This window comes from Carassius carassius, chromosome 35, assembly GCF_963082965.1.
Source record: "Carassius carassius chromosome 35, fCarCar2.1, whole genome shotgun sequence".
Taxonomy (NCBI): domain Eukaryota; kingdom Metazoa; phylum Chordata; class Actinopteri; order Cypriniformes; family Cyprinidae; genus Carassius; species Carassius carassius.
Genome location: NC_081789.1, coordinates 26,368,869 through 26,384,102, shown reverse-complemented (window position 1 = coordinate 26,384,102; position 15,234 = coordinate 26,368,869). Strand labels below are relative to the sequence as shown.

At 35.4% G+C, this 15,234-nt stretch overlaps 1 protein-coding gene across 4 annotated transcripts in view; it reads left to right on the top strand.

The window, feature by feature from the left end:
* The first annotated feature begins 1,103 nt into the window (after positions 1–1,103).
* Positions 1,104–15,234, top strand: part of slc12a7b (solute carrier family 12 member 7b) — a 58,932-nt gene continuing 44,801 nt past the window's right edge. For all 4 annotated transcript variants that reach the window (XM_059525244.1, XM_059525243.1, XM_059525241.1 and 1 more), the window contains exon 1: positions 1,104–1,359. In XM_059525244.1, the coding sequence (XP_059381227.1) occupies positions 1,194–1,359 (166 nt within the window). In that variant the 5' untranslated portion in view covers positions 1,104–1,193. The remainder of the gene's footprint in view (positions 1,360–15,234) is intronic.

Genomic DNA, 15,234 nt, shown 5'->3' with positions numbered 1-15,234 from the left:
GTTACTCATCTGTATCTATGAGGAAAACACACGACACAAAAGGGAAACAGAAAGTGGATGTTAATGAAGCCACAGGCTCATGTGAATATGAGTTTATATGAGACACACGTCTATATAAAACACCAGAGAACATCAGCACAGGAAAGTGTCATTAACATCATTCAAATAAAACAATATTTCCATTAGGACAATTAAACGCTAACTGCTAAATGTTCATGTATCTGTGTTTACTGTTTATAAATAGCTTGTTCAGTTCACAAATAATGATCTTAATAACAAACTACAGAACAAATAACACAAAAACAGACTTATAAATGTCAACAAATAACTCAAATAGAGCAGAATTAGTATTTTTATTATTTGTCTCATAAGTGATTCTCCATCAGAAATATACAAACTGTTTCCAGGGATAATCTTTGCTTGTTTTGCTTAGCTAAATCTTACAAAAATAAGTATACATATTTTTATATAAATAAATAAAAACAAATTGAATAATAGGCTACTTTTTTATTAAAATTTATGAACATTATTAAAACAATAACACATTTTGTTTTTGTAACTCCTCGATCTTGAAATGGCTTTGCTGAATCTATAAAACATGTTTTTAAGAATAAATAAATAAATAAATAAATAAATAAATAAATAAATAAATAAATATTTTTATAAAACAAGGGATTTGTTTACATTATTATTCATTTTATGAAAACAGAGGTTTAACGTTAATTTCTTGAATTCTTTTATCTTGAAATGGCTTTTCTATAAAACATAAATTATATTTAAATAAATAAATATTCATTGAAATAGAATACTGTAAATAACGCTTTAGAACAAAAATAGTGTTATTAACATTAAAAAAAGTTTTTTTTCTGTTAAAAATTGTTTAATACTTTCAATTTCTTGATTTCCTTAAGTTTTAAATAGCACAACTGAACTTGTTGTAATTCTTAAACATTAAAGGGAATACTTCTAGTTATGCTTCATTGACGGATCTGTGAGCAGTCAGTCAAAACTGATCTGTTGTTTATATGAAGGAGCCCCGTTCATCTCTCAGCCAATGAGCGCAGAGCGTTCTGAACACATTCACGCCTCGGCGCGCGCGCGCTCACAAACTGTCAGATTAGAGGCGATGAATCACGGGTGTAAACCGTCTGAGCCCTGAAGTTCACCAGACACCGGACAGGTCCGACCCACGGATGCCCAACATGAGCGAGAGGTTTATGGTCGTACCGGTGGCGCACGCCGAGGAGAGCGCGTTTGGAGACGAACCGGACGGAGACTCAGTGTTTGACGCCGGAGCCGGTGAGGAGCGGCGGGGATCGGTGCCCATCCTCCGGTACAGCAGAGAACCCAACAAATACGGTGAGACGACTTGATTTCAACCGGCCAGACGGTCGTGTTCTCATGAACACAGAGAGAGCCGTTATGTTGATTATAACCGCAGCATCGCGCGCTTCACAACGCAGTCAGTCAGTTTGGCGCGCCGCGTCACTCGTGTTCATAACAGTGTAAACAATCTGGAAGAAAGTGAAGAGAAACTTCAAAAATCGTTTTGAATTTAATAAATGCAGAAATATATATTGTTTAATAAGTTCACTTTAGTATATGGAGGATTGTGTATTGTAGACGGTTTGTTTTCACGCAGATCTCTCTCAGGGCCGTTATCCAGCTTATATTTGATGGTTTCTGAAACGTTATGACAACGTTAAGATTAGGAACGTTATGAAATGTTTCCTTAAGTCGAAGTCAAAGTAACTGAAAACTAACGTCAGCAGAACTGTTTTAGCTGCTAGTTTACCATTTAGTTAAACACTGAACATTCAGTAACACGTGTTTATTGAAATGTATGATATGAGTTAAATGACTAAGTGTTTCAGATGACCAAGTACCTTTTTTTTTACTTCCAGTTTAACATTAATTATTATTTTTTTTTTACTTTATAAGGTTTATTCTCAGCAACTATCACAGTCCTCTTTTATCACAATTTTTTTACAATGTGGACTAATGCTGATGATACACTTTCCCATTGAGGATGTGTAACACATTTCTATCTGTTAGACTTCTACTTGGTTGCCCATTGAGGGCAACATTGCTCAGAGTTGTCCTGTGTATCATCAGCCTTTGTATTCTTTCCCTTAAAGAATGAATTATAGTTGTAGCTCCAGTAAAACTGGTGACTATTACCAATGACCTTAAAATTCAGAAATTAACATATATTACATTATATGTAACAAAATGGAAATTGATTTTATTTTAGTGGTGACCATGTGTTTTTTTAATACTTATAAGGAATCCATATTTGACCGTCTGTATTTTGCAGCATATTTATATTTTTAATCTTGTGTTTATTTGCATTAAATGCTGTTGTTTTATTGCATTTACTTTATAATAAAAATAAGCACAGTAGGAGGGTTTGTGCAGAAACATATGCTTTAGTTTCAATCCATATAATATTAGACAAAATGTAAATCTTTATTATTCTCATTTGTACTCATTTATTTATTTATCTGATAGTGTTTTATGAAACATGATGCCCTTTTGGTTTTACTCGACTGCCTGATATCAGGGGCTTGTCTAGACGTGTCTTGGGACACTTTTCATGCTCCGCTGTCTTCATTAATTACCATGACACATCTATTTGTTTCCCAGCTTAGAGATCTAACAACCTACATCTGAAAATACTAACAAAACCATGATTTACATGAGCGATTCTGGCCTTTTATAGTCTCTCGTTGCTCTTTCGTTTATTTAATGAGGTCTATGTCCATGTTAATTTAAAGAAGGAAAGATACAACATCTGCATTACTGTAATGCATATTAGTCTGGTGTCTGTCTTTATCTTTAATAGCTATGAAAGTTTAGAATTGACCCTTCATTAAATTCAGGCCTCTTAAAACCAAAGTGCTTTTGATTATCCTCTTAAACAGCAGTCATACAGTCTATAAAGAAGTTTAAAGAAGTGTGATTGTGAGAGGTGATCTTCTGCTGAAGGTCTGAAGCCCTTAAGAAGGTCCAGGTGATCTGGAGACAGCACTTGAGGTGCAGTAATTAAATATAGACTACACAAAATCGAAGTTCAACATCTTGTTTCAAAAGTTTTGATTGGTGTTAATCATATAAAGACATTTTTATTAAAGTGCACTTTTAGCAATGTGCTTTCTAAAGCTTCCCAAAGCATTGAGCTGATTCTAAGAGCAGATCAGACCTACAGACACATTAGTGACTCGTGAGTTTCATTTGTTGGCGTGTGAAGTGCCTTGGCTTTGGAGAAGTGCATAGGAGTCATCTTCCAGATGGTTGGGCTGGGGAGTGTTGGATTGGGTTACACACTCATTATGGGAGTCAGGGACATCTCTATTCATATGTGTGGTGATGCTCTCAGACTTCACTCCCAGACCTAGAGCAATGCTGAGAAATTGCTTAAGTTGCTCCTAAACATTAAGCAATCATGAGGTCTTGCAGACCCTGAATAATACTAGATAAGGCCACAGATCCAAACCCAGCCCAATGCTGAGACCTTGTTCCATATAATGCAGGCCAATGATGTTGGGTTTTCATTTTAGAAGCATATAAACTAACATGCAACCAAAAAAAAAAAATCCATTTGTCTTAGAAATTAAAGAGATGTTCCAGGTTAAATACAAACTGGAATTTTGTTGATTACCACAAACTATAATATGGACTCCCATAATTTGTGAAAATAAAAGACGTTGATGCATTTTGTATGCAAAATTCTTTATACCTACAATGTAAAATCTGTAGGACGATCATCTAAGTTGAAAGTATTTGGTGTAAATCTGAATAAACGCCAGTTTTGTAATTTGTAGAAGCTGATGTTGTCTTAGACCTAAATTGGTTTCATTTGATGTTGATAAAATGAAGAATTTCTACTATTTATTCTAATTGTTTATCATTAAATGCATAGATTCAAAGAGACTGCCTATTTTTGACCAATTGACATCAAGACATATTTAGAAATATCGAAGTAAATGCTTAAATGCAACACAAACAATGCATCCGTAAATTTGTATTTTATTTAGTTTTTAGATATATTCATCACATGATGTATTCTTGTATGTACAATATATTTGGTCCTTAATTAAAGAAAAAAATACTAAACTTAAAAGAGCAGTAAAACAAAATGAAAGTAGTATTAAACCTGGACTATTTGTGGTTTCTTAGGCCATATGATATTGTACACTTAGTAAACATCACATGATATTTTTGCAAACGCATAATGCTGAGTTAACAGATTTCTACAGTGAAGTTCTTCAAAGTGTATTTTTTAAGCCATGTTTCATATGTGATCTGAGACAACCCTGTTATTAAAAGGTCATTCCTTTTTTTATTATGTTAGAATATAGATCTGAAGGTCATGGATGAGATGAGAATGTGCAATGAAACAGTCATTTTCTACTGTTCAGTGGAAGTTTTTGCACCATGATTGACCGGTGTGTTTCCACATCATCTCAGTAGCTGGAGCTCATGTGTTGGAGGGTGGTCTTCGGTCAGGGTCAGGGGAGATGGAAAAGAGAAGAGGGAATTATTTTTATTTAGCACATTTCTCCGTCAGGCTACTGTGAACAGCTGACTCAAGCAACCCTGTTCTATTTGTGTTAGCTGTTTGTCTACACATGTTTCTGTGCATCAACATTTCCAGTTACCAAAGCAAAGTTTCTTCTCTTCTTCTAACATATAAACACAATGGGTGCCGTGCAGTTTGTTTCTGTGCTTCTGGGCAGCAGTAATTGGCTTCAGAGTACAGGAGTTATTTGTAATTATATCGCTCTAATTGGCATCATAAGATAACAATCATGTGACTGTGCTCCTGTATAGATGGCTATTTTGTTAATGCATGCTCCGCAGCATTTTAAAGCTTCATGCATGCGTATTATGTAATAAATAAATAAATAAATAAATAAAACTTCCAAACATAGGAATAGAAAATTCATACTGTCTTTTAACCAGCTATATTTTATGACTGCTTTTTTTTATTCTTTTTTTTTCTTTTTTCTCTTTTTTAAAATTTCATTGTGTGCTTACGTATTTTTTTTTTTTTTCATGTTAATTATGTTAGTAATGTTGCCTTGGTAGCTAACTTCTTTTTTTTTTCTCAGGTAACATATTTTTATGATTTTAGATTTTGTTAACAATAATAACCCTGCTTTTAACATACCTTTTTAGGCAAAATTTTAAGCCAGTATCACCAAGCACTTGAATGCAGAAATCCCAGAATGCACTGCAATGAATGCTAAAAATATACATATATTTGATCTAATACTGTAAATATCACTAAAATGTTTAAAAGTAGTCTATTTCACTCAATATGGACATTGTGGAAACCTTGAGTAGAAATGAGCTTTTTGCAAATGAGCATTTTGAAATAGATCTACTGTTTTCCTCTTTGGAGTGTTTTGTGTTTTTCCATAGTTTTTTTTGTAATCCCACTTTAAGCACAATCACTGCATGACTCATCTGAGCTGATGTGAGTTGATTATTCTGTGAGAAGTTACCCAGACTCAAGCAGGGTTCCTCTTCCTCTCTGTTCTCACTGTGAGGAGTCTCATTCCCATCAGCCCTGTGTTAAAGAACAATGTGCTCTTGTCTCAGGACTCTTGATTTTGATGTCCTCACGCTCAGTATCTCAAACAATGCTCAGCTGTTGAAAGTAGCAGGCGGTCTTTTAATGCTAAATAAACTTTGGCACATAAACGTTTAAGGAAATATTTCACAGTTATCTGGTCTGTAATATGTGTATGTTAGCACAAATCCAGTACTTAGACAAAATAACTTTTTTTGCTGAAATGTTTTAAGTGGATGTTTGTCGAACATTTTAAATGTTAAAAGCTACTTATTTCAGAGTGTTTAGAGAACATACAAAAGCGATGTTCCCATGATTTTTGCAAAATGACAAAATGCAAAGTTTCTTTAATGTTTTCCTGTAATGCTCTCATAATCAAGAATGATTCATAGAATTTTGACACAGAATGTTCACAGAAGTTCTAGCAAGGGTCTTTCAAAATCTCAAACGAACTGCTCTCCAGTAATGTTAATAAAACATTCAATCAAAGTTATCTGGTCGTATTATGTTGACAAAAAAAAAAAAGGTCAAAAAATTTTTTTGTTTTTGAAAATACATTTTAAACAACTAACTACTTGTTTCAGAGAACATTAAAATAATGTTTGCAAAATTCTAAAATGGAACATTCCATAATATTCTCTGTATCCTTCTCATAAACTGGAGAACAGAGAACTTCATAGAACATTCCAAAATAAACGTTTCAGAACTAAATCGAAATGTTAGCACTACATTCTCAGAATGTTGTAATGACATTGAATAAATGATGACGAAGTTAAACCTTTGGGTGAACGTCTATTTTGGGGTTTTCTTTAAATGTGCCCTTTTCTCTGTTCCTGCTCTGTATGGGACATCAGTCTCTGTGGTCATACGAGGAACAGATTGTGAGTCACGTCTGGTGGTCATGTCACTCTTATAAAGACGAAGGTGATAAACCTCACAATCATTTAGATAAACTGTGCTGCTGGCACCCTGGAGTTTTTTGTTGGGCTTGTGTTTGGCCCAAGCTCCCATTTCAGGACCATCTCACGGACACCAGGATCAAACTACACTCTTGGATAATCTAGAATGCTTTAGATATTTGTCCTCTGCTGCAGAAGAGCAGAAAAAGCCGTCACCTGATCCTGTGGTGTATGACGTACAGCTGAAGGAGAAGCGGGCATCTGCTATGACATTTGAGATGGGCGGCTCTGCCAGAACGACTGAGCATCTGTCATCACCTGCTTACAGTCGCTTCGTTTCAGAGTGAAAACCTCTGGCAGTCTCCACCTGTTGACTGTTACGTGTTGAAAGTCATTTATAGTGATTATTTTATTCGTGCTGAATGGATTAGTGCAGATTCCTCGCGTGTCAGAGGCGCAATGGCGTGACATTTTGAGATCCCTCTGGTTTCCGTTTTTAAGCTCCCTGTAATGTTTGTACATTCAAGTTCGTTTTAGAAACAGAGACATGCACTGGATGGAGGTGAAAATCTGCTGTAATAGACATGCAATCTGTGTGTGTGAACTGATACTGTTAGTTACAGCTAGTCTGGGTCAGATTAAACTAGTAAATGACTGATATAGATGACAGTTTAAAGTGTGAGATAAAAAAAAATAATGTCATAAATATTAAGCATTATGGACATATATAGTGTATTTATAAGTTTTGTAAATTTGTGCATTTGTCATCATTACTCACCTAACATTTTAGTATCTTTAATATATTATTATAGTTTTTTTATTAATATTTTAAATTAGTTTTTATTTTTACATTTTCTGTTTTCATTTTATTTTTGAAAAAATTGAAAAAAATTACAATTTTGTACATTTAAATTATTCTATCTAATGCACTTTGAGAATTCGAAATTAAGAGCTGTGTTTAATTTGACAGATAGTGTGCCAAAGCATAATGGTACAAAACACAACTTTAAAGACATTTATGTTAAAATAAGAAGTTTAAATATATTTTAAAAACTTAAGTTTTTGCCGGAAGGCCTATCATTTCATATCGTCATGTGACCATGATATTAGTGAGACAGTTTTGCTATCGCGACATCACGATATTGATAATATCATTACATCCATAGTTTATATACAGGTGCTACTCATCCAGAATGAGCTTAAAAAAATGACTTAAAATGTTCTAGTAATTTTCAGCCAGGTGGTTGTGCATTCAGTTTAAAGACATTTCCATTAACCCTAAAACACAACGCAGTGATGTGAAAAATCAATGCATAAAATCCCTTCATATTAATTTAATACAGTATATTGTGTTCAATTTTTACAGATTTCTTAAACTAATTTTTATTATTTCAGTTTTGGTTATTTTAGTACTTCAAGTCAAACTAAGCAAAAATGAAATGTGATTAACAAATAAATGGCTAAATAATTTCTAGTAACAATTATTATTCTTTTTTTACGATAGTTGATAATGACAATAATTGTCACCTCTCTCAGTGTTAACACTGGCATCACTATTAAAAAAGCTCTATATCCTTCGACCTTCGAAAATGGTTTAGTTCTCTGGGACAAATGAGTCTGTTTGTTTACTCTATAAATGTAGCATGGAAATATTACTGCAGGCCTAAAGAATCAGTGTGTAAAAGCTTGTCAACAAGTGGAAAGTTGGGTTTTGTAGATGTCGTGATGCCAGGAAAAGTTTCTCTACATGCATTTTGTGGACTAACCCTGTACATACAGAAATGCTTTGAAAGATGTTTAGATGTCCAATTCAATTTACCAAAGAACATCAGCAGGTGGCAGCACATGATGCTTCGTTACATAACAGCTTTCAATTCTCAGCACGCTTCTTTCTTCCAGCTTCAACTAACTGAAGTTTCTTAACTGTTGTGAATGAACGTTCAGAGCATACTGTGTTATTTTGTGCTTTGCTCAGGAGCGCAGTTATGTACAATTGCACAATGCTGTGATGTGTTATATGTGAGACTGAACCTGCAACATGAGTGTTTATAGCTTGTTCTTGTTGGAAGAAACAACCACTCTTACATCTCATTTGGTTAATCTTTAAATTATCTTACATATGGTAAAAAAAATGTTTTAATATAAAATGTATATATTTTTTTAAATAAATAAGATGCATACTATGAAATACAGTTTGTGATATTAGATTTTTTTTACTTTACATTTTTTACACAATAGTTTGTATAGGCTTATTTTTTGTTATCTGCAATGTGTATTGTTTTAACACCTGTTTCTAATTATGGTAGTTATATTTTATATGATAAAAGTGTGTATGCATGTACAGTCGTGGCCAAAAGTTTTGAGAATTACATAAATATTGGAAATTGGAAAAGTTTCTGCTTAAGTTTTTATAATAGCATTTTGCATATACTCAGATAAATTGCATAGTCCTTCTTTGTCATGAAAATTAACTTAATCCCGAAAAAACCTTTCCACTGCATTTGATTGCTGTCATTAAAGGAGCTGCTGAGATCATTTCAGTAATCGTCTTGTTAACTCAGGTGAGAATGTTGACGAGCACAAGGCTGGAGATCATTATGTCAGGCTGATTGGGTTAGAATGGCAGACTTGACATGTTAAAAGGAGGGTGATGCTTGAAATCATTGTTCTTCCATTGTTAACCATGGTGACCTGCAAAGAAACCCGTGCAGCATAGGCGGAGTTTCACTTTTGTGCGTGGGGGGGGCAGACCATGAGCTCAGATTTTTTTATGGGCTACCATATTTCATATATCATACCATCTACATCTAAAGTACGTTTACAATGAACAAGGACTGCTATACAAAGAAAAGCATTAAAAACATATCTTACCTAATGCAGAAGAAAGCCACCTTTTTTCCGAGTTGCATAGATATCCACTATCTTCTCTTCTGATAAATTTGCAGTCAATTCTCTATATGCAGTAGGGAAAGATTTGAGAATCTGTCCTGAGCCATTGCAGATCGGAGCCAGTTTCTGATTCTTCTCACAACTGAGAAACTTCTTTCTGACATAGCAGAGCCAACTGGCAGTGTGAGTGCAAGCTGCAGCAGACACTACCAATTACTAGTGGGTTTATTAAAAAAACGACGAATGTCCATTTTGTTTATTTAGCATGTAGACTACAGCGGGAACAGAATGAGAAGAGAGTCCACTCACGTAACTTACCGCTATACTTTGAAGTCCGCCAAAATGAGCTTCTTTTTCAATATAGTAATTAAAAATAATTAATTCTAAACTTACTCATAATATCCACAAAAATTATAAGATAGGACAAATAAAATGAGAAAATATGAATTCTGTATTTTTTTTATTTTTCAAAGCACAAGACCCCAAGAGTGCTCCACCCAAGAGTGCATCAGCCCCCCCCAAACTCCGCCCATGCCGTGCAGCCATCATTGCGTTGCATAAAAATGGCTTCACAGGCAAGGATATTGTGGCTACTAAGATTGCACCTAAATCAACAATTTATAGGATCATCAAGAAATTCAAGGAAAGAGGTTCAATTCTTGTAAAGAAGGCTTCAGGGCGTCCAAGAAAGTCCAGCAAGCGCCAGGATCGTCTCCTAAAGAGGATCGGAGTGCCACCAGTGCAGAGCTTGCTCAGGAATAGCAGCAGGCAGGTGTGAGCGCATCTGCACGCACAGTGAGGCGAAGACTTTTGGAAGATGGCCTGGTGTCAAGAAGGGCAGCAAAGAAGCCACTTCTCTCCAAAAAAACATCAGGGACATGTTAATCTTATGCAGAAAGTATAGTGAATGGACTGCTGAGGACTGGGGCAAAGTCATATTCTCCGATGAAGCCCCTTTCCGATTGTTTGGGGCATCTGGAAAAAGGCTTGTCCGGAGAAGAAAAGGTGAGCGCTACCATCAGTCCTGTGTCATGCCAACAGTAAAGCATCCTGACACCATTCATGTGTGGGGTTGCTTCTCATCCAAGGGAGTGGGCTCACTCACAATTCTGCCCAAAAACACAGCCATGAATGGGCTAGGTGCACAAGATGGCACCGGTGAGCTTCAGCGACGCGAGTGTGTGCATGCATACTTCCGGTCTTGCGACGCTCGCATTGACTGTGCGAATATGCAATACTTTTCATTTTCGAAGAGCTGGTTTTGATCTGACTGTTATGTAAGATCAATGTTTCTGACTGTCAAACAAGACGCACAGAGATTTCTGATAAAGCATGTTTTATTAACTTTATTTGTTAACAATTTATAACTAACTGTACAATTAAACGTAATATAATTATGGTAGGTTTGGATTAAATAAAAGATCGCTGTTTGCATTCATGTGTGTTTTTATTTGTTTATTTGTTTATTGCGTTTATTTGTTTTGTGAAAGATCTGCAGCATAAATCATTATCTGAAATATGTGAAATCAATAATAAAATGTTGTGAAAATAACAAAACAAACTGATGTATGTGTACAATTGAGAAATGGATACTTCTGAAGATACATTGCAGCCCACGTCTCACGAGGTAAATATTTCATAAAAAAAATAATGCAAACATTTTAGAGAAATAAGTAATGTGTACATTCACATATTTGGTAAGATAAAAATACATTTTGTAGCTGTGCATACACACCATGAGTTCAACTTTCATTTCGTGAACAGTAGTGAACATTAGTGTATTTAATTCATTCACCAGACCCAAACATACACCGTTTCAAATCCACTGGCTCAGTTAACATTTATAGTATAGTAATAATAGCAGTGTATATCTTATTTGCATTTGAAGTGATATTATAAATCCTGTAAACATATAGAAAGTAATATTTGGACTTCTCCGTTTCTCTGCACTGACGTTTAGCACAACCGGAAATATCTACGCACACACTCGCAAGACCGGAAATCCAAGATGGCGGAGATATGCAACTAGCCCATTAAGAATGGTACCAAAACACCCTCCAACAGCAACTTCTTCCAACAATCCAACAACAGTTTGGTGAAGAACAATGCATTTTCCAGCACGATGCATTTGGCACCGTGCCATAAGGAAAAAGTGATAACTAAGTGGCTCGGGGACCAGAATGTTGAAATTTTGGGGCCATGGCCTGGAAACTTCCCAGATCTTAATCCCATTGAGAACTTGTGGTCAATCCTCAAGAGGCGGGTGGACAAACAAAAACCCACTAATTCTGACAAACTCCAAGAAGTGATTATGAAAGAATGGGTTGCTATCAGTCAGGATTTGGCCCAGAAGTTGATTGAGAGCATGCCCAGTCCAATTGCAGAGGTCCTGAAAAAGAAGGGCCAACACTGCAAATACTGACTCTTTGCATAAATGTCATGTAATTGTCGATTAAAAGCCTTTGAAACGTATGAAGTGCTTGTAATTATATTTCAGTACATCACAGAAACAACTGAAACAAAGATCTAAAAGCAGTTTAGCAGCAAACTTTTTGAAAACTAATATTTATGTAATTCTCAAAACTTTTGGCCACGACTGTAGTCTGTGTTGATGTGGTTGTGTTGTATCTTTCTCATTGGTTGTGATTAACCTCATGTCTCTGGCATCTGATTCTGCATTATATATCTGTTCTGACCACCAGTGTTACCCACAATTCCCTTGTTTGACCCGTCTGACATCTCAAACGCACTCTCTCACAATTGTCTGTGTTTGTATTGTACATTAGTGATTGTGTAAGGTTGTGCAGGACTTTACAGTTTATATTATAATTGCTTTATGCGTCAGTATTGCTTGTGTCTAGATGCAGTCTAGCCTTAAAAGAGCAGGAAATGAGGTTCGGACAAAACAAATCCAGCTTCATAAATGTCGAAATCACACGGTTTCTGACTGGATCTGAATTTGGGAGACTTTTGTTAATCTTACAGTCTGCTGTATTTGGCCAGAAACTGGACGTCCTGTACAGTAGTTTGTACTGCTCACTGGATCCAGATACGCACAGTTTTGGACGTTTTGCCATTTAAAGGTCAGTGCACAGGTGGAACCAATTCATTAGAGCAAATTCCTGGCAGCTTTAACACTTTCTCGTTACTCTTTACTCATTTCTGGCGAAGCCTTTCAAGAACAGATGAGATCTTTGGATTTGTGGTTTTAGGTACTGTAATTTCATTGTAATTATTTTTGATTATTTTACACCGTGTTGTGATGAAATGCCTTCAGGGTAAGATAGCTACCATTTATGTGTTTCAGGTTTAAGTCTCAGCTAGTTGTGGCCTGTTCAGATGGACATGTTTAGGAACACAAAGTCCGTCAGAATTGGAAATTCCTTATGGTGATAACTGAGCAAAACTCGTTCACCTTTTTGCTGTTATGTATTCAGTCTCTGTCAATTGTCATATCTGTGAGTGCACAGATATTGCTAATGTTGCTTGGTACCATACAAAGACTTGTTGCTGAAAAATTGGTAAAAATAAGCTTAAAAGTGAGTGTAGTTATATATTGTAGTCATTTCCCTAACTTGCTCCTCCATAAGGTGTGCCTGGTATAAACGGCTTGCAATTCACTGTGTCTATATAGGATGCAAGTGGCATGACGAATTAAAGGACTAATAAACCCAAAACTTATCATTTGCTAGACATGTATTGTACTCACCCTCAGGCCACCAATGAGCCAGATGAGTTTGTTTCTTCATCAGATTTGGAGAAATGTAGCATTGCATCAGTGTCTCATCAATGGATGCTCTGTAGTGAATGGGTGCCGTCAGAATGAGAGCTGATAAAAACATCACAATAATCCACAGTGCTCCAGTCCATAAGTTAACATCTGGAGAAGACAAAAGAAGTGTAAAAACAAACAAACAAAATAGTTGATTTTTATCAGCTGTTTGGACTCTCATTCTCACGGCACCCATTCACTGCAGAGCCACCATCGCTGAGACACTGATGCAATGCTACATTTCTCCCAATCTGATGAAGAAACTAATTCATCTTCAGTAAATTTAAATTGTGGGTGAACTATTCCTTTAACACGGTCAAGGTTTAATTGTGAGTAATGTGTGTTGCGCAATGATGCAAAAGAAAGCAGCATCAGCGCGTCCCAGAATTCCTGTGTTTTTGGTCCATTAGTCGGCCCGTGTTATTTTTATCTCTATGACCCGGTTGGTTTGACCGGTGAATCCTCCAGTGGGCCGTTGCTGTTCTTGAGTCTGTCTGTTCTGAGCACTGCAGTGTAATTCAATCTGACTCCCAGAACACTCTGAACATGAGAGCTTCCTTTGTGTGAGTGCAGCTTCACATTAAACTGGTGCCTTTTGCTCTTTCTAGGAGAAATTAAGGGTCCACATGTCACGTTAACAATGAGGAATGTGGAGTAAATCACATATCTGCGCTGACTTCCTGTTTGCTGTTCTTTTATGGCTCCAGTTTGTGACTTCAGACATGAATGATTGTTTTTGAGGAAAGTTGTGCTGTTTGTTTACTAAGTGCTCAGATGCACCATTTTAATCGCTGTACCAGAAAACAGGTGGAAAACATACTACATAGGGTTTATCTGTAATGATTGTGGTATCAGGATTCTTGTATCCTCTTTTCTCAAGAAATATTGACAGAACTTTACCTCTTTAAGACACTTTCAGATAAGTTTATCAGTCAAGCCGTTGACTTTCATAGGAGACATAATGAAGCTCATTTGTGTTTCAGGGAAATATAAACCTTATGTTTCTACAAATAAAATGTATGCTGTGTTAAACTTTTTATTCTTCTCTCCTAAACGTGTGCATTCCTTGTGAAAAAGATGTGCACTTAATTGTATTGAATGTGCATTTGTAATGTGTAATATATATAAATATAATATTAATTACTTAAAAGGTCACTAAAGTATACTTTAAATGAGTTTTTCTTATAAATTACAGTTATAAAAAAATCCACTTTGTAATAAAGTCATATTAATTAAATAAAAAAAAAATACTTTAAAGTACATTTTGAATTGTAATCTTTTGCCATGCTTCAATGTGGACTTGAATGAACAATAATGAAGATGTTATTTTTAAAAACAAAAACTTCATTATTACAAATGTGTTATTTACTAATACATGACATAAAATTTGAAATTGAAATGACAAAAAATATATTTAAATTGACCAAAAATGCTAGTCTGTATGTTTAGCAGTGCACTTTAACTGTAGGCAAAATTTAAGAAGTAATTTTAAAATTATATATAAAGATGCACTTAAGTCTAATAATACATTTTTATTTATTTGCAAATAGAGTTAAGTGTCTGAAAGTAAACTAAAGTTGACTTGTTTTTCACAAGGGATGTTTGATCCAGATGAAGCACATTGAATTAAGGAAACAAGCAGAAACATTACCAGTGTTTTTAGTAAACCTGTTTCAGATTAACTAGATTTATTTAAGAACCTTTTCATGTTCATCTGTAAATTTCCTAAACCTCTGTTCGATGTAAATCTAGATGTTTCCACGCAGCCAGTGCAGGCTTGTCTTTACACTGCACTGAACTGTGTGTCAAGAGTCACGAAGACAAAACGTCTGCACGGGAACTATTACAGCCCTGCGTTACTTCAAAAGATCCTACCGTATGTCAAGTCTTGTATTGTTCGTGTGGAATGAGCGCTTCTTATGAATAACCGTCTGTAACCACAGAGCTATGCTGTCCGGCTGCTTTAATAAAAGCTGCTGTGTTCATGGCCTTGTGTTTGATTGTGCACATGGACGAGTGTGATTACATGTGCATGCTTCACAGACAGTTTACAGTAACATTTATTACTCTTTGAATTGCTGCTTTGATGTTAAAAT